At 55.9% G+C, this 19,557-nt stretch overlaps 1 protein-coding gene across 6 annotated transcripts in view; it reads left to right on the top strand.

The window, feature by feature from the left end:
* The window catches only part of ADCYAP1R1 (ADCYAP receptor type I), a 60,899-nt gene that overhangs the window by 5,503 nt on the left and 35,839 nt on the right, over window positions 1-19,557 (top strand). For 3 of the 6 annotated variants that reach the window (XM_058296819.2, XM_058296818.2, XM_058296816.2), the window contains exons 2-4: window positions 3,772-3,870; window positions 9,066-9,288; window positions 10,689-10,794. In XM_058296819.2, coding sequence (XP_058152802.1) covers window positions 9,238-9,288; window positions 10,689-10,794 — 157 coding nt within the window. In that variant the 5' untranslated portion in view covers window positions 3,772-3,870; window positions 9,066-9,237. The remainder of the gene's footprint in view (window positions 1-3,771; window positions 3,871-9,065; window positions 9,289-10,688; window positions 10,795-19,557) is intronic. The other 3 variants (XM_004463306.5, XM_004463307.4, XM_058296817.2) reach the window with 1 other exon arrangement.

Here is a 19,557-nt window from a genome sequence, read left to right as displayed (position 1 = left end):
GCAGGAGACTTGCATCCAGCATCCATGTGGAATCTAAGCCTCCTCTTGATGTGGAGGAGGACTGGACATAACCATCCCAGGGTCCGCAGGATGGAGGAATAGAGTATGGATTAGAGCGGACTTACTGGTGTTCTGCTGTGGAACTATTGTGGTTAGTAATGGAAGAAATTGTAGCATTGATGTGGAGAAAGTGGCCACAGTAACTGCTGATGGTAGGGAGAGGGAAGAAGAGATATGATGTGGGGCATTTTCAGGATTTGGAGTTGTCCTGGGTGGTGGTGCAGGGACAGATGCTGGACAGGTGTCTCCTGCCATGGCCCACTGGAGAGTGTAGACTACAATGTAGACCACTGTCCGTGTGGTGCAGTGGTGCTCCAAAATGTATTCACCGGGTGCAGTGAATGTGCCACGATGATGGAAGAGGTTGTTGATGTGGGAGGAGTGGGGTGAGGGGGTTGGGGGGCATATGGGGGCCTCATATTTTTTAATGTAACATTTAAAAGTAAATAAAGAAGAAAAACAACAAAACAACAAAAACAAACAAAAACAAAAACAAAAAACAAAAAAGAAAACATCTCGTAAATCATCACAAATCATGCCCCCTCCCACCTCCAGTTTCCTGTTCCCCTTCCTCTCCCCTCCATAGCTGCCCACCCTCGTCCACCTGTCCTTCCCTTTCCCACCGTCCTCATTTCCATCTTTTATCTTTGCTTCCTCCTTCCCCTCTTTTCCCCCACCCCCTTCCTCTTGTCTGGTCCAGGCAGGGGAACTCACAGGAATCCTCCAGGACAGATGTCCAGCCTGGAAGGGGCCCCCCTGTAAGTCACGTTCTCAGGGAGGCTCTCTCAGAGTGACCTTCGGAAAGTCTTCCAGTCCCCGGGCCTCCAGCCCTCGCCGGTGGGGTGGATGACCCCTCCAGTGCGCCCGCGTGCTCGGGCCGCTGCCCTGAGCCTGGCTCCCCAAGCGTAAAGGGCAGGGTGAGATCGTGCCCTGGCTCCTGTTCCCGGCTCTCAGGATCCTGAAGGAGGAAGGTTTGTGCACCTAGAAGGAGTATCAGCATTAATGAGGGTTTTTTTTAGCAGTTGTGATCCATCCTGGGAGCCAGGATGCCCCTCACCCGGGCGTGTGGCTCTGCCCTTCATCAGCTCTGATGTCTTTGAGGAGGAAAGGGGTTCTAGAGGCTCCTCCTTCCTACCCAGTGACGTCAGTTCCCTCCTTTGAGGGGTGAGTTGGTGGGCTTGGGACGTGGGCAGTGCTTCCTTCTTTCAGCCTTTGCTCCCTGGTTCCCTGCTCCAGGAGGGAGAGGGGGAAGTGGGAGGGGGCATGGTAAGGTTTCATTGCTACAGAAAGCATGTTGGGAACAAAGGAGGTGGATAACCTGTTTTCCCTGGATCATTTGCCCGGTGTCGGGTCTTGTCATGGTCCGCTAAGGGGAAGAGGCTGAGCAGCCGGAGGATTCCAATGGGAAGCGGCTCAGATGACTGCAACCCTCTACAGGGCAGAGGAGGGACCTGGGACGGTGTGACTCAAAGAAGAGGGAGGGTCAGATCTGGCCTCGGGTGTCTGAGGGGCTTCCAGAGGAAAAGGAACATGCTGCTCAGGGCTGGCCCGGAAGGACGTGGAAAGACATCAGAGCTTTTCACGGAAGGCCTCAGGACCAGCTGCCGGAGAGGGGCGAGCCTCTCGCACCAGGAGCCAGCCTCCTTCAGCTGCAGGTGCAGAAGGATTCCTGCCTGGCATGGGGCAGTGAGGGAATGGCTAGAGAGTCTCCAAATCCCCTCCCACACTGAGATACGAAAGCCGGCGAACGCAGTGAGTCACTGCTTCGGTGTGCTGAGTGATGACTCCGTCTTCCTGTGTGCACGAGAATGACTGCCTGGGTGCAGTGGGTGACAGAGGACACAGGCTGCTATTGTCAGCGCCCGCCCTGGGGTTGGGCGCTGGGATTATACTCAGGAAGAAGGCAGATCTTCCTGAATCTGGAAGGGGAGCGGTGTACCTTTGGGGTCCCTGAACTGCCCTCCTGTCTCCAGTTCAGGTCTCTGCCACACATCCTGACAGGCGGGGCTCCGGGGCTTTGCACTGTGTAGCCTTGGGAAGGGTCTCTCTGTCTCTGGCCCATTTATGCCAAGAGGTGGTCCCTAAAGTTCATTTCAGGTCAAAAGTGCAGTGTCTATAACTGAGTCTTCTTAAACGGGGTGCTTCAGATATAAGAATGTGGGCAGAGGATAGCAGAGGGCCTGACCAGCCCCCGAGAACAAGGTGGGTTGCTAAATGGAGGACCAGTGGGCGCTGTGCTGACCCTCCTTGTTGGTTACAGAGCGCGGCAGACACGTAGGGATGGCATGCACAAGCGTAGGAGCCTGTGGTGGTTTGAAATTCTTTTATGAATCCCAAAAAGAAAAAGATTATGTTTTTAAACTAATCCATTCCTGGGGGTATGGGGCCCTTTTGATTAGACTGTGTCACTGGGGCATGACTCAGTTTGAGGTCTTCTACCCTCTTACTGGAGCTTTATGTAAACAGAGGACCTCAGGAAGTTTTTACCCTAAATAAAATCCCCATAATAAAAGCCAGCCCCTTTCTGGTACTTTGCATTCATAGCTCTGTGGCAAATTAAGACAGAAATTGGTACCAAGAGTGGGGTTCGTGCTGATTGCAATTACCAGAATTGTTGGAATGGATGTATAAACGGTTAAGGAGGATTTTTTTTTGGAGGGTTTGTGAGATGCTTGATAGAAAAGGCCTAGATCACTTTGAAGAGACTGTTGGTAAAAATATGGATCCTAAAGAGAGTTTTGATAAGGCCTTAGGTGGAAATGATGAGTGTATTATTAAAAACTGGAGGAAAGCTGATCTTTATTTTAAAGTGGCAGGGAATTGGCAAAATCGAGTTTTGATGTTGGAAGAAAGGTGGAACTTGAGAGTAATCAACTTCAGTATTTAGCTGAGGAGAATTTCAAAGCTAAATGTGGAAGGTGTGGCCTGGCTTCTCCTTGCAGCTTATAACAAAATGCAAGAGAAAAGAGATAAGCTGAGAACTGTACTCTGAGCACAAAGAAATCAGAAATTGATGGTTTGGGAAATCCAGAGCTTCTGGAAAACAAGCCCCCAGCGGATAGTGCCCCACGTGAGAACTTTTAACTCGGAATTGGCCAGCCGTATCCTTATAAGTCAGGATTGGAAATGCAGTGATCCAGGAAGGGCTAGTGGAAAGGCTTACTGTCTGACAGCTTGCATGCCTGTGCACTGCATGCAAAATCGATGGGCTATTTGTGAGACCTGTGTGAACAAAATCACTGTCAGCCTGGACTAAAAGGGAAAGAGAGGGGAGAGCTCGAAGGAAAAATGGCTTCAAGAGGAAAACTATGCCAGCGGAGGTCTGGCCTTACGACATCTTTCCCAGGCAGGAAAGGGACCCCCGCGTGTGTGCGGAAAGGGGGAGTTTGCCCTGGCATTTGAAGAGGGCGGATCTTCTAGCCTGTTGTTCAGAGAGAGTTTGGCTGCCCCAGACTACAGAGAGTGTGTAGCGTGTTCCCTGAAGATTAGAGAGCGATAGGTCGCCACCGCCCTGTACTAAGGGGTTGAGACTGTGACCCAGTGATTGGGGACAGTGTGGCCATCACCCCAGTGCTCTTGGAGGGTGAAGTCTAGAGCTCGGCTTCACTCAGATGCTTGATGAGGGTGGAACTGAGACGATGGCTGCTGGCCAAGCCCTGGGAAAGGGTGGGTCCCTACGAGGCCCCAGGAGAAGAGACCATCTTTCTACAGGTGACTCTCCGACTGTGGAATCGAAAGGAGTCAGCTCTACAGGGTTTTGGAACTAATTGGGACCCATGATGCCTGTTTTCCTTCCAGCTTCTCCCTATGGTAAGCAAATATTAATCCTCTAACTGTTCCTCCTTGGTATATTGGAAACAGATAATTTGTTTTTTTAAATTTCACAGGCCTACAGCTGGAGAGGAATGTTGCCCCAAGATAAGCTATGCCTATAACTGATTTTTATGAGATTTTGCACTTAGTGCTGCTACTGAAACGATTTAAGGTTTTTGAAATATTGTGATGTAAAGAACTTATTTTGCATATGGAAAGAACATGTCTTTTAGGAATTCAAAGGGTGGAGTGTAACAGTTTGAAGTTCTTTTATGAATCCCCCAAAGAAAAAGATTATGTTTTTGAACTAATCCATTCGTATAGGCGTGCGGCCCTTTTGTGTGGACTGCAGTGGGGCGTGACTTGGGCGCTACCGCCCTCTTGCTGGGCCTTATATAAACCGAGACACAGAGGAAGAGAACACAGGAAGAGGGAGCTCTGCCGTTTTGACCTGGCCAGGTGAGAGAGAGGAGTCCAGTTTGCCTCCTATGGCTGCAGGAAGGTAGAGAAGCCCAGAGAGGCTGAGAGAGGTCCTGGCGTCTGGATTCAGCAAAGCACAGAGCCCCGGGGGACTGGACCCAAGGGGCAGCTCAGGGCTGAGGAGACGCGCCCTGCCGTGTGCCTGACTGCCATGTGGCAGGACGCCAGGATCACCTGTAGCTGGCTTTATTGAGAAAGCATCTCTGATGGTTTCTTGATTTGGTCATTTCATGACCTTGGGAATATAAGCTTTTACCCCAAGTAAAATTCCCCTTATAAAAGCCGATCCATTTCTGGGACTTTGCATTGGCAGCCCTTTGGCAAACTATGACAGAACCAGACTGCTGAGGTTCACTTCCCAATTTACCCAGGTACTTGCTGTGTGACCTTGGGCAAATTGCTTAGCCTCAGTTGCCTCAGCAATAAAATGAGCATGAAGAGAGTACGTGCTGCAAAGGTTTGGGGCAGGTTAAATTAGCTAACACGTATTTATTCTTTAGAAGAGTGCCTGGCATATACTGAGTATTTAATAAATGTCAGCTATTAGCAAATAAAGGCCCAGCAGGCAGACTGTCCCCATTTTTAGTGTGACACGGAGCTATGGGGGTAGAGGTGACAGCAAGAGACAGCCAAAAGGCTGAACCCAAAATAGTCAGATAATAATGAGTTAACACATCAGCAGGTGCTAAAGCTGTGCTATATGCCTTATAGTCTCCTTACGTAAACTTGTGATGCCTCATGGTAATATCTATGAGATAGGTGTTGTTATTACTGTATTCCCATTTCACCGGTGATAAAATTGAGGCATAGTTAATGTCCTGTTCAGGGTCATAAGGTTAAAAACTTGGGCAAATTGATCCTGAGCCCACTGCACCGAATGCCTGGAGTTAGAGTTGAATAGTCCATGGATCTGTAGCAAAAGCCATGAGAGAGCCTGGGGCTACCGGGGACCACGTCACCCTAAGCCACTCATGCGACTGAGCCGAAAGAGCCCAGGGTGTGTCCTCGGGGAGAGGAGGGTCCACCCGCGGCTGAGTGGGTGGGCCCGGCCCTGTCCTGTGAAGGCGGCCCTCATGGCTTGGGGAAACCCAGAGGAGGGAGGCGGGGGCGCGGCCGCCAGGGCTGGGCTGGCAGGCCCCAGGGACACGTCCGGAAGGCAGCCCTGCGGCAGAGACCTGCGTGTGTGGCCCAGAGGAGCGCCCACGTGGGGCAGGTGGCCCAAGGCGCGTGTCGACGCCCAGTGTGGTCCAGTAGGGGCAGTGCGGGGCGGCCCGGGCTGGCTGGGTGTGATCTGGCTGAGGTGGTCCTTGCGGTCCCCAGCTGAGGTGGGGCAGCAGGCAGGCAAAGGCCCAGGAGCTCCCAGGTTCTATCTCTTGACCCCACATCTGGGGGCAACTGTGTCAGTTGGGCAGGGGGTGGGGTGTACCCGGGGGGGGGTTGGTTGATCACAGAGTGGGCCCCCGTGGGAACCCCGGGCCTAGTTCCAGACGCGGCACCAGGCTGCGAGCACCCCCACGCCCCGTCCTCTGTCCCCGGCCTGAGCAGGGCCCAGGCACCCTCTCCTGGTCTGTGCCATTGCCAGGGCAGCCCGGTGGCAAAGCAGCAAGGTGGGGCAGGCGGGCTGCAGCGTGCTTTGAGTTCCCTGCAGCTGGATGGGAGCTGCCAAGCCTGGGGTGGGGAGCAGCGTCCTGCCAGCCCGGGCGTCCCCCAGTGCGCCCGTGTCGGAATCCGAGGCCTCTGTGAGCCTCTGTGAACCTGAATGCTTCCGCGGGAGGAATCTGAGAGTGCAGGTGCTATCGTGATTGTGTGTGTAAATAGTCTGACGGCTACGTCTGGACCCTAAATTGCCGTGTGAGGGACCTGCACCTTCCCTGGCTTGCTGAGTGTCCGTGTTTCTAGGAAATGCTGTGTGCGTGTGTGCGTGTGTCCCTGAAGGAGTCTCCACCTGGTGTATTCCGTCATGGGCACCCGTATGGACGCCCTCACGAGGCTGCCTTGGGGAGAAATGCCTCTTTGTCTTTGTGGGGTTGATGTGCCTTTATGCTCATCTCTGTGGACCTGTTTGTGTGTATTTGTGGGGGATGCAGGAGGAGAAAATCAGAAATTAGCCAGCCCTCAAAACACGAACTCATTCTCTGTCTCCCCCCGCTTCCCTCCTGGGATAACCAGACCCGTTCAAGCTGCAGCACCTCCGTGCCCGTCCCTCAGTCCTCGGCGAGGCTAAAGCCGAGTGGATAACCCCGTTTCTACAGGGGACCTCCTGGAAGCCAGAAGCCTTCAGGGCCCAGGTCCCCACCTGAGAGACTCTGCTCCGCTGGGCCCCGGCTTTTTCCAAAGCCCCTCGGGATTTGAAGGCGCGGCTGCGGTGGAGCACGTGGGGCTAAGAGGTCATCTTATCTCATCCTGTGACCAGGGTCAGGTCCGGGAGGAGGCCGTGAGGGTCCAGTTGGAGAGAGCGCCGTCCTGAGGGGGTCGTGCCGCTGACACCCCAGGGGTCTTTGAGAGCAGGGAGCTCTGGTTCTCGGCCTTTCTACCTCCGGCAGCCATCCCTCCCCGAGCAGTCGGCTGGCTGTAGCTGGGGCCAACTTGACCGGGCCTCAGGGCGGGAGTGCGGCAGCCGTTGGTGTCGTTTCTCTCCTTTTGCGCAGCAGACCAGTAAGGGAACCGAGATGAAGAGAGGCCATCTTCCTGTCCGCTAAGGAAACCCGGAGCCAAAGAAGCAAAGGGTCATGATGTGGCCAAGGGGGACAGGCCCCCGGCCCAGCCTCCGGGCAGAGGCTGTTGGCGCCTCCTCCCCCCAGAAGAGCTGGAGAGGGGCTCTGGGAGTCACCGGGGGGTGGGGCACTGCCCTGGCTGGAGGCTTCCAGGCATGAGACCTCACCAGTCTTTGGCCTGAGCATGTGAAGGTGCAGGAGAGTCATTTCCAGATCTCAGAGACCTTCTGCCTCGTGCTGGCCTCTGATGGGATGGCCTCTAGCCCTTGCTGGGGATCCACGGGGCCAGGCTTTCCTCTGTTCCTGCCAGGCAGGTCAGAGCCCTCTGGGGCTCGCCAGGGCCAGATCCTGTGGGCCATGCCAGAGGCGGTACCTGCCAGAGGTGAGGTACAGGGGCCGAGGCCTGAGCATCTGGTGTAGGCTGCACCTCGGGTGCCTAGGAGTGCTGGGGCCAGTGCCTCTCCAGCCTGCCCAGGCCTCCCTGACTGCAGGGAGCCATCTGGGCCGTCACCTACATGCCGCTGGGCCTCTCTGAGCATCTGCTGAAATACCCAAGGCTTCCTGTGGCATCTCTGAATGCCCCTGACACCAGGCAGAGGAAGAGATGCACAAGAAAAGGGCACCCAGGAAGCAGACTCGGTCCAATGGATAGGGCATCCGCCTACCACATGGGAGGTCCATGGTTCAAACCCATGGCCTCCTGACCCGTGTGCAGCTGGCCCATGTGCAGTGCCGATGCGCACAAGGAGTGCCGTGCCACGCAGGGGTGTCCCCTGCATAGGGGAGCCCCACGTGCAGGGAGTGCACCCCATAAGGAGAACTGTCCAGCGCAAAATAAAGTGCAGCCTGCCCAGGAGTGGTACCGCACACACGGAGAGCTGACACAGCAGCCTGTTCATCAGTGGCTGCTTTGCAGCCCTGTTTTCTGTTGTCATCGGCGCTATTTTAAATAGTGCATATGAATATCCTTGCATGTGCCTCTTTTTTTGTCCAAGTACAATGATTTCTCTAGGATACCCAGATGAGGGATTGCTGGGTTGAAGGCTGTATGCATTAATGACTGACTTGAGGAGCTGACCAGACTGTCCCCCGGGAACGTGCCTGGCCTCCCACAGCCTGCGCCCGGGATGCTCCCCATGGGCGAGTCCACTCTTCATGGGATCTACCCCTCGGAGCACCTGCAGCTCTGAGGCCCAAGCCCCCTCTTCCACAGTTACCTTGTGTTTTTTTTTCTTATTTTTAATTTTTAAATTTATTTTTTATTTTATTTTTTTCTATCTTTAAGCATTAAAGACTTTATCCTGATGCAGAAGTGAGTCTAGGTAGGGTTAATGGAGTGTGTATTTGTTAGGCTAGGTAGCTGTAACAAAGAGGCCCTCTAACAGCGGGCTCAATTAGAGAGAAGGTATTTCTCTCTCCTCTCTCACAGTCTAGAGACAGGTCATCCCTCCAGGCTGGCAGGGCTGCTCGGCTCTTTTTGAAGGGTTTCCCCCACCCCCTCAGGTATTGTCCTAGTCTACATGGTCAAAGTGGGGTCCAGCATTTGGGAAGGGGGAAGAAAAGAAGTGGAGAGCACGCAGCCCTTGTGGCACCTGCCGTTTCCACCCCCACTGCACTGGGGAGAACTCCGTGGTGGCCACACCTGAGCTTGAGGGAGACGGGGAAGTGTCATCTCTAGGCGGGTGTGCACAAGCCCAGCTGAAGCGGCCACAGAGGAGGAGGGGCAGACTGAAAAGTTTGTCTGCCTCAGAGGAGAAGGCTGCCCAGTAGACCACTGGAGGCCTGTCCCACCTCGTATCCCCCGAGTGCAGTCAGTGCTCAGCAAGTGTTTCTTGCACAGAAGGATGAAAACAGCATGGACAAAAGCGTTGGGGGGGGGGTGCACTTGGCTGGCTGCAGGTAGGGGAGGTAATAAGGGAAGGAGGTGGTGGGGTCCTGGCTCTCTGTCTGTCCATCTCCCCCTGGGCCCACAGACTCATGCCTTTCCTTTCTCTTTAGCTCACGGACACCTCGGGGCTGACCAGCAGCTGCTCAAGCGGGAGGCGGGCTGCGCGGCCTGAGCCTGCCTCTGCCTGGGACGTGCCTCTGCCTGGGACGTGGCCTCTGTCTGGGACGTGCCTCTGCCTGGGACGCCCCTCTGCCTGGGACGCGCCTCTGCCTGGGACGCGGCATGGCTGGCCTGGCACAAGCCTGCCTGGCTGCTCTTCTCCTGCTGCCGATGGTAAGGGTCCAGGACCCTCCCCTCCAGGACCACCTGAGCCCACTTCAGAGCTGCTAAGTGCCCTCAGCCGAGCTCAGTCAGCTGGCCAGTATCTCTAGGACCCGGGGTAACTGGGGACAGTATCGCGGCCGGACCATACAGCACCTTCGTGTGAATTAGAAAATGCACTCCATCCTCAAGACTCTGTCCTGAGTCCACCAAGCATTGTCCTAAGATTTAGAAACCTCTTATCGTGGTGACAATGGGCAACGTTTAGAGTTGGGCAGGCCGAGGTTCAGGTCAGGGCTGCAGAGGGCCCCTGGATTGCTCAGTCCCCAGCCAGGAGGCCTCCCCAGGTTAGAGCTCAGAGGCCTGCCCTCTGCGCAGGTGACTCCTTTAGCTCAGGCAGGATCAGGGGTCAGCCTCCCAGACATGGCTTCATCTCTCAAGCCAGGGAAGGCTGTCCTCAGCGCCTGCTTCTGCCCGGCTCTCTGGGTGACCGGACAGGGCGCTCCCTCCATCTGGAAGCTGCCTCCGCCTCTGCGAATGGTCAGGGCTGGACCAGATCCCTAAACACGGGCCCTGGTGGCTCAGATGCTGGTGACTGCCTTTGACTCGCCTCCCCTGCGGAACCATCCTTGCCCTGGAGTTTTGAGTTAAGCGGCAGCACTGGGAAGAAGCGGTTGTGACAGCAGTGCCTGGGTTTTGAAGTCATTCGGCTCAGTGTTTGGGCAGGAGTTTCCTAACCTCTCTGAGCCTCTTTAGTAAAACAGGGCAAGAGTCAACAAGAGAGGCGAGGAGGCCCTTCACCGAATGCTGCTACTGACTTCCCCAACTCCTGGGGTGCCCCCCTTTCGGGCCCCCAGAGAAGAAAGAGGATGAGCGCTCTCAGCCTTTCCTCTCCCCCACGCCTTGCTTGCTCCCCTAAAGTCCAAGAGTGGCCTAGTAGTTCCTGGAGCCAGCCTGCCTGAGTTTGAATACCAGCCCTACAGTCTGCTTTGGGAAAGTTACTTAACCTCTCTGTGCATAAGTTTCCACTTGTGTAAAATGGGAATGGACAAAAGAAAATAGTTCTTACCTCATAGAACTCTTAACATATAGATATGCAACACTTAGAATAGCGCTCACACCTAGTAAAGTGCTATGTGTGTGACTAATAATATTATTACTATTATAAGACGTGGAAAATGAGGCCCGGGAAGTGGGGCACCCCCTCCACCCGCCCCCGCCCAAGGCCGCACGTTGAGGTGGTGACTGAGAAGGCCCCTCAGGGTGCGTGTGACGTAGTGGACGCTGGCCCTTAAATCGCTGTCGCCCTTCCCTTCCTGCTTTGCCGCCTCCCCTGGCTTAGATAGCAGGGCTTGTGGGTGGACCTCGGCCGCTCCCCTCTCCCACCTGCCTGTCGTGTGTGTCTCCCTCAGGCCACCGCTATGCACTCCGACTGCATCTTCAAGAAGGAGCAAGCCATGTGCCTGGAGAAGATCCAGAGGGCGAATGACCTGATGGGCTTGAACGACTCGTCCCCCGGTGAGAGGGCGGTGGGGAGAGCGGGGCCACCTCTCTTATTTGAGAGCAATGGAGGTTACAGGTCCCGGGGTCCTTCAGACTTTCTGTGACAGCAGGGTCCTGGATCTGCTCCGGGCAGTGATGCAGGGGTTGGCCCCCTTGGCAGGGGCCGTTCTGGGTGGCTGGCTGGAGACACCTTCCCTCCCTGGGGGCTGGGATCAAGCTGTGCCCGGGCTCAGCAGCAGCTGTCGGGGAGCTCGTTAGCAGCCTGGTGGCAGCAGGGACCCAGCTGTTGCCGGTGGCCAAGCTCGAGAGCACCTGGTCAACCCAGGGCAGGAGAGGGGTCACTTCCCCCTCCTTGGCTCTGTCCCTCGGCAGCTAGGGAACGGAGCAGCAGCAGGAACCCCTGTTGCCGTCTGGGGGAGGATCGTGCTTCTTTGGGCTCATCAGCGAAACACCTTAGCCCTTCCTCCATCAAATGCCAGGAGCGCCCCCTGATCCCTGTGACGAGCAGAAAGTGCCTCCCAACCTCTCCACTTGTCCCGAGGGAGTGGCCCAGTCCCTGGCTGAGAACCACTGGTCGTTCTTCTTTTCCCACTTTTCCCGTTGTGCGGTCGGGCACCAAGGCCTGCCAAGGCAGGGGCACCCTCAGCTTCCTGACTCCCAGCTGGGGCCTGGGAAGGGATCTGGGTATGGGGCTTGGGGATGGGGGTATCCCTGGAGGCCTCCCCAGCCTTACTTACGTCTTAAGCCCCTGGAGCGCTGGCTCCATGTCCTGCTGAAGTTCTCCGCTCACGCCAGAGGGATCCACTTTTTGGTTTACTGGGGAGCTCTTCTGAGCACCATCTGTTTGAATAATTGATTAATCTGCAGGCCAGTTAAATGTAATGGTCCCACCGGGCACAGCTCCTGGCCATTTGCTTCTCAGGGAACGTCACTTGGTGATGGAGCCTCTCTTGGCCTTGCTGGCTTTTCCCGCCAGCCATGCTCCGGCTCTGCCAGCCCTAAAACCTGAGGTCCAAGCCTCTTGTTTGGTGGTGGGAAAGTGGGACCCTGAGGGCCAGGGAACCCAGGCATCCTTCCTCCCAGCCCAGAGCACCTTTTTCTGCATCTTATGGGGTTGAGCAATAAAAGCATCCAAGAAGGAAGCATAGAGGTAGGAGATGGAGTGGGCACAGGGAGAGCTGCCTGGGCTGGGGGGAGGACAAGACGTGGGACTCCTCACAGGGACACCTGGGGAAGGATGAGAGAGATGCAGGGATGGACAAGCACCCCATGGCAGGGAAGGCTGGAGGGTGAAGGCAGGGCATCCTGCAACCTGGTGTGCCCAGGAGAGAGAACGATGAGGCTGTCTTGGGGAGGATGGGGAAGGATTCCTGGAGAAGGAGGCATTTGGCCTGGATCCTTGGTTCTTAAACCTGGTCGCACGTTAGAATCACCAGGGGAACTTTATTTATTTATTTATTTTTGGATAGAATAGAAGTGAGGTGCTGATTTATTGTGCTGATTCAGAGAACAAAGGGAACTTCCAGAGGTGGTACAAAGGAAAGGCAACATCAGCTTCTAGCTCCTCTGAGTTCCTAAATCTAAGACAACTTGACGTCCCAAATGCTCACCTTTGGTTCCTGTATTGACAGTTTTTTTTTTTTTTAATTATTTATTTATTTTTAAAAATTACATTCAAAACAAATATGAGGTCCCATTTAACCCCGCCGCCCCCACCCCCCACTCCCCCCACAGCAACGCTTGCTTCCATTATCGTGACACATCCATTGCACCTGGTAAGAACATCTCTGAGCATCACTGCACCCCATAGTCAATGATCCACATCATAGCCCAGACTCTCCCACATTCCATCCAGTGGGCCCTGGGGGATCTACAATGACCCGTAATTGTCCGTGAAGCACCACCCAGGACAACTCGACGTCCCGAAACCAGCTCCACCTCTCATCTCTTCCTCCCATTCCCCAAGCCCAGCAGACCAGGGGAACTTTAAAAACGGACCAAGCCACAGACCACATCAGTTACATCAGAATCTCTGGGGTGGGGCTGGTCGTGGGTGATTTTTTTTTTTTTTGAGTTAAGTTTTTATTTTTAAAGAAGCTTTCGGTTACATAAATGTTACATCAGAAACATAGGGGATTCTGTGTACCCCATCCCCATCCCCTTGCAGACTTTCCCACCTTAACAACATCTTTCATTAGTGTGGTACATTTGTTACAATTGATGAACACATATTGAAGTGTTGCTATGAGCCATGGACCGTAGTTTACATTCTTATTTATACTTTGCACCAGACAGTTTTATAGGCTATGACAAAATGTATAATGGTCTGTATCTGTCATTGCACTGTCATGCAGGACAATTCCAGTGTCCCTAAAGTACCCCATGTTACACCTCTCCCTCCCTCTCCCTCCCCTCAGAACCTCTGGTGGCCACTGCCTTTATATCAGTGATACAAGTTCCTCCATTGCTAGAATCATCCTAAGTCTACTTAAGTCCATAGTTGCACTCCTCCCTTGTGTTTGTTCATTCCTTAGTCTCGAGGATTTGGGGGTGGCGATGCCTACCCTGTTTCCTACTGAGGGGGCGCTTAGATCATGGGCGATTTTTACAAGCTCCCCAGTTGGCTCTCCTGAGGAGCTGGGCCTGAGGGCTGGGCAGGCATTTGATGGGCAGGTGAGAATTGAGGATGGATGGATAGGGGAGGACCTTCTAAGCAGAGGGACTCACAGGAGCGCGAGGCCGGGAGGCCTGAGCCTGACCTTTTTGGGGGGCAGTGAGTAGCCCTTGCCTCTGGGATCTTGAGTGTGTGGGGTGGGGCTGGAGAGGGGCGTGGCTCGGGGCTCAGCATGCACACTGCCTCTCCAGCTCCTCTGGAGGTGGCATTTGATGGGCAGGTGAGAATTGAGGATGGATGGATAGGGGAGGACCTTCTAAGCAGAGGGACTCACAGGAGCGCGAGGCCGGGAGGCCTGAGCCTGACCTTTTTGGGGGGCAGTGAGTAGCCCTTGCCTCTGGGATCTTGAGTGTGTGGGGTGGGGCTGGAGAGGGGCGTGGCTCGGGGCTCAGCATGCACACTGCCTCTCCAGCTCCTCTGGAGGTGGCGGTGGAGGACCAGCAGCGGCCTGCCCGCCTGTGGACGCCTCCCAGTGGGCTGGCATCCCCGCGTCATTTCCTTGGGGTCCCACCGGGTACTCTTTTAGCCCTACCCCCGAGGTCCTAGGCCACTCCAAAACCTGGGCTTGGGTAGGGGACCCTGGTCCTGAGGAAGAAACTCACTCCCCCCCCCATACATTCATTTCTTCCCTCACTCATCCTCTCACCCTCTGATTCATTCATTCATCTCATGTGAGGAGCTGGACTCTAAGGTGTCTGGGCTGGGGAGTGGGTGCAAAGCTAGGGGTAGGGAATGGCAGAGGGAGCTCTGAGTTGCAGCCCAGAGAGCTCCGAGCCAGTGGAGAGAAGAGGAGAGAGCGCTGTGGGAATCCAGTGGAGAGATAAAGCACTTCCTGCTGGGTCAGGGTGAGTGTAGGTGGTGAGAATGGGAGGGCTTCCTGGAGGAAGCGGATTCAGGCTAGGCCTGGAGGAGGGCACTATGTAAAGGATTGTCCTGGAGGTGAGGGAAGAGGTCCCCTCACCCCCTTATCCCCTCATTGAGTCAGAGGATTGAGCTTCATAGCAGAGCTGACACCTAATTAAGCAGAGTCAAAGGGCACCCACCAGAGGAAAAGAGGAAGAGAATAGGGGTCCAACTAGGCCACCAACTCCATGGTCTTCCCTCCGCTGGACCTCAGGACTTCCTCTATTAAAGTGAGGAGGTAGGATGGACCAGGGTGGTAGCCAGTACTTATAGAGGCTTCCTATGTGCCTGGCACTGCTCTAGTGCTTTTTTCTACCTGGGGGAGTGTTTATTATTGTGCTTATTTTATAGATGAGGAAACTGAGGCACAAGGAGCTGATGCATGTTGCTTACCTTAATGACACACTCCATTAAGAGGCAGAGGTGGGACTTAAACCTAGGCAGTCTGTGCCTTTGACACCTAGGCCACATGGCCTCTGAAGGATGACAGTTTCTGAGTCCCAGCCCCCCTGACCACTAGCCACGGGCCTTAGGAGAGACACACAGCACCTTACTTTCCTTGTCTGTAAAATGGAGGAACAAAGTAATTCCTACCGTGTAGGATTATTGCATGAAATGACAACATCCAGGGGAAGTTCTAGGGACAGTGTGTGGCATTCGCTGAGTCCTCAACAAATACATTGTCCTCTGTAATGTCAGATGCCTTCGGTGCCTCCCGTCCTGGGCTGGATCCCAGATCTCCCGGGAAAGGATAGAGGCATCGCCAGGAAACAGGCTGGTGCGGTTTGGAAGACTCTGGGAAAGGCTTCTGGAAAACGGGAGGCGTGGAGGGCCAGGGGGTTTTAGTGGGCAGATGGGGGAGCCTGGGAAGGTGGGAGAGAAGCTCCGTGGGGGAGGCGGGAGTAAAGGTGGAGAGGGAGCAGTGGGTCAGGGGTCTGGCGGGTAGGAAATGTGGTAGCTAGCTCTTGCCTACCCGGTAGCAGGTTCTCAATCCACACAACACACCCCGTAAGCGTTCTTCTAATTCACCGGCTCTGGGCTGGGTAGAGTCCTTACTCCAGTTACTGATGAGGCCCCTCGGACCTCGAGAGGTCACTGGCCCTTCCAGCAGCCGGGCACGGGGTTCGCCTCTGATGTGTGCTCTCAACCACCGCCCGGGTGGCTGCTCACCCCCTGCCTAGAGAGGAAGGCCGTACAGCAGAGGACGCAGGAATGCAGCTGGACAGAGCAGGGCCTTGAATGCACCCCAGAGGCCTGCACTTTACTCAGCTGCGAAACGGCCAAAGGGTGTTTGCTTTGCTGAGGGCCAGGAGCGCAGGAGGCCTCTGCCTCCACGGACCTGCCTGGCCAGCGCGGCTGCGGTGGAAGGGAAGGCCAGCCCGAGAAAGAGCCGTCCAGCCCACCCCGCTCACCCCACGCTGTGGTCCTCAGGGACTTTTCCCTGCAAGCGGGCGCTGCAGGAGCTGCTCCTGGAAGGGAGTCGGGGAGCAAGGGCCTCTGGGCGCCTTTCCAGGGCCGGAGTTCTGGGAGCAAGTTGGCCTCGCCGCCGGCCTCCAGGGGAGGGCTTGCCTGGGTCCGCGCTTTCCCCGGGCTGCTCCTGGGGGCATCCTGGGCCACCTTTCTAGCTGAGCCAGCCTTCTTGGCCTCAGTGAAGCATGCTTGTGACCGGCAGCTGCCGGTTCATCTCATCACGCCGTTCAGCATGGTACAACCCAGGGGAGAGTGTAACTGGTGTCCAGGCCCCGACCCCCGTGGTCAGCCTTTGGTGGGCCAGGGGCCCGTGTGGCTGAAAAGCTTCCAGACGGTCTCAAGTGCACCCTGGGCTGAGAACCACAGGTCTGGAGAGAGCGGCAGCATATGATCACAGGCTCCTGTGATCTCAGGCCAGGGAGGGCGGCGATGGCAGGCTCACCCCTGGCCGGGAGTCGGATTTGGGTGTGACAGAGGATGGACATTCGTGCGTTGTGCTATTATTCTGTGCTTGGGGTGCACTGAGAGAGGTCCTCCCGCAGCACCCTTCCCTGCACCTTCCACCCCCTCCAAGACCTCAGCGCAGAGCACTGGCCACAGGTCAGCGGGTGTCCCTGAAACACACTCGAAAACGAAAACAAGAACCCATAGCTTGTTCCAGTGCTTTGCGTGTGAACTCAAAACATGGCTTTCACATGCTTTTCTACTTTTATATATTTGTATTTATTTTGCGGGTCTCCCCATAATTTTCAAAATCCAGTTAAGGGAGTCAGTTGAAATGGGGATGCTGATTTGGGGGGGGGGGGCGGCGAATGGGAATCCCAGGAGGCACCCGCGTCCCCTCAAGTCCTTTCTCCTCACTGGCCCCACAGAATCCTCCCCAAGGAGAAGGTAAGAGGGTACCACAGAGAGGGGCCTTCAGAGCAGGCTCCAGGGCCAGATGCCTGCCGAGGGGAAGGCCCAGAGCTCAGGAGGCAGTGGAAGGGGTAAAAAAGAAGTCAGGCAGGTGGCCGTGGGAATGCAAGCAAGTGTTCTGCCTGGGTGGTTTTGCCTGCAACATGCTTGGCATGTTTTACAGATGTTTGTTGGGACCTGTGGTTTAGTCCCTCATTCCAAACCCGAGAGCCAAATGGGACTTGAGACAACACCGAGTCCAGCTCGGTCACGTGGCCCACGGAGAGGCTGAAGGCCAGGGGATTGGTAACTGGCCCGAGTCACACCAAGGGCCAGCGCCAGCCCTGGGACAGGGCCCAGGGGCCCGTCCCAGCCAGGGTGCCCTTTTTGCTGCAGTATGCTTGTGCCCGGAGGAGGAGGAGAAGGGCTCCCTGCGCGTGGGAACGGGCCTCTGTGCCTGCCGGGCAGCGGGGGAGCCAGCCAGCCCCTTCTTGCCGCGTCAGCCTGGGAGCCTTCCCTGCATTTAAGCAGGGCTGGGCAGGCGTGGCCTACCTCGGGGGTCCCCCACGTTCAGGAGAAGACGGAGCAGGGAGGCCTGAGGCAGCCCTGGCAGGAGGAAGGAGACTTAGAGGCCGGAGCGGCTGCTCCTGGCCATTGTAACCTGGTGTCCGAGGCCTGTCCGGTGCAGAGGGCCTTGTCCAGCGAGGCCCACCCCACGCCCTTCTGGGGGGAAGAGGGGCCTGCAGGAGGGGGCATCCCCCTGCCCTGCAAGCAAGCTCAGCTTCTTAGATGGGCCTCCCAGCTGCTCTGGGACCTGGGCACCGAGCTGGGGAAGGTGTGGAGGCTGCAGGGACCCTCTCTATGAGTGGATACCCGGCAGGGCTTGGTGCCACATCAGGCAGAGGGTTCCGTTGCTGCCCATACCGTGTTTTCCTTTAGTCCAGCGGTCCTCAAGCTTCAGTGCACATCAGAGTTCCCTGGAGGGCTTGTTAAAACACCCATGGTGCTGCCCCACCCACGTGTGTCTGATTCGTAGGTCTCGGGTAGGACCTGAGCATCTGCATTTCTGGGTGGGGAGGCGCTGCTGGTGAGGGGACCACACTTTGAGAGCCACTGCTCTAGCCTTTTCAGACTTCCAGAGGGGACGGCTGCATTGCATCCGTGATGCTTCCCCCTCCCTCGCCAGCACGGAGCTCACCGGTGGTTCTCATTTGGTGGAACCGAAACGTTGCCTGTCAATTCCAGCAAATTGAGTGGTATTTTTATCCTTGTTAAAATGGGCGACTTGTTCTAACAATACCCTAGCATCCTCGGGTGGCTTCTCAAAGGAAGGACCACGGCTTTGTCTGAGTCCCTTTGGTACCACTGGTCTCGCGAGTCCTGGACACTGTGGGGAACCTGACAAAATCATCGCCATGACAACCCGAGATGAGTCCTCTTCTGTTCCGGGCGCAGGGCTAATAGCTTTTGCATTCTCTCTGAGTGCATCCTTCCTAAATGGACTTCTTCTCTCCCTGCTGGCACAAAGTGCTGCCACTCCTTGGCTGTTTTTGGGATAATGTCTCAGGTGGGAGCCAGCCCCAGAGATTGTCCCCAGCCATCTCCCACCTGGCGAGAAGCCCCCCAGTGCCTGGATTCCTGTGACAGAGTTCCACAGAGGAAGCGTGTGGAGTGGGAGACTGAGGTCTCAGGCTCGGGGCTAGGGTGGATGCAGAAACCCAGGCGGGGATGCAGGGGGGCTTTGTGGGCGGAGGTGCCCAGCTCGCAGGGGGCTCCCGGGGAACAGGGCCTAGGTCCGGTTTGTGACGTCCCCTGCGGGAGGAAGAGGAAGAGGGAACTTTCTCAACTTCTCAGTAGCATCTGATGCCCTCGAACACGTTGCCCTTGAAACGTGCCCTCCCGACTGCCGTCCCCAGCCTCTCCTGCTTGTCCTTGCGGCCCTGACTGCCCCTTCTCAGCCTTCTCTGTCAGCTCCTCTGCTCAGTGTTGGCATTTCTCAGAACTTGGGGCCGGGCCCTGTCCTCTTCTGGTCCTTCTACTCTAATCCGCGCTCTCCCTAGGCCACCTCTCCATTCCCCTGGCTTGACCAGTGCCCCGTGCTCAGCCTGCCCTGCCATCTTCCCCAGCTCTGACTGCTCCCCTGGCCTCCAGGCTGTCATCTGCCTGTTTGACGACTGGCGCCACTTGGCTCTTATCATCATCTCTAACTAAGCATATCCCAAATTGAGCTCTTGATTTCCAACTTGCCTAATTCTCTCCCTGCCCCTCCCTGCCATCTGCTCTTCAGCCAGTCTTCCCCACTCTGGTAAAGGGCACGTGCCTCCATCCACCCTGACATCAGGCCAGAAACCTGGGTGGCACCCTTGGTATCCCTCTCTCCTTCATTCTGTTAGTCAGGATAGTAGCCTATAGATGATGCTGAAATAACAAATAAGCCCTACAATCTCAGAGACTCAGCCCAGTAATGTTTATTGCTTGCAGTGGGGTCTGCAGAGGAGGGAGGTGGAGTCCACTTCACGGGGTCACTCAGGGATCCGGGCTCCTTCCACCCTGGAACGCTGCCACCCTGCCCATGTGGGCTGCATGGATGATGCAGCAGGGGAGGAGGAGGAAGGGCGTTTAAGAGGCCGAGTCATCCTTCTAACCCACTTACACTGGACAGAACGCAGTCGCATGGCATGGGTGAGCCCTCACCATCTCTGGCACACTCGCTGCGCCCAGCCAGCCTGTCTCCAAGCCCTGCCAGTCCTGTCTACGGTCTCTCTCCTACGCAAGACTCCTCCACCCCTGCAACCGACACTCCCGATCCAGCCCCGTCTTCTCCCCCCTGGACCACC

This window comes from Dasypus novemcinctus, chromosome 5 (assembly GCF_030445035.2).
Source record: "Dasypus novemcinctus isolate mDasNov1 chromosome 5, mDasNov1.1.hap2, whole genome shotgun sequence".
NCBI lineage: Eukaryota > Metazoa > Chordata > Mammalia > Cingulata > Dasypodidae > Dasypus > Dasypus novemcinctus.
This window is presented reverse-complemented; position numbering and strand designations above follow the sequence as displayed.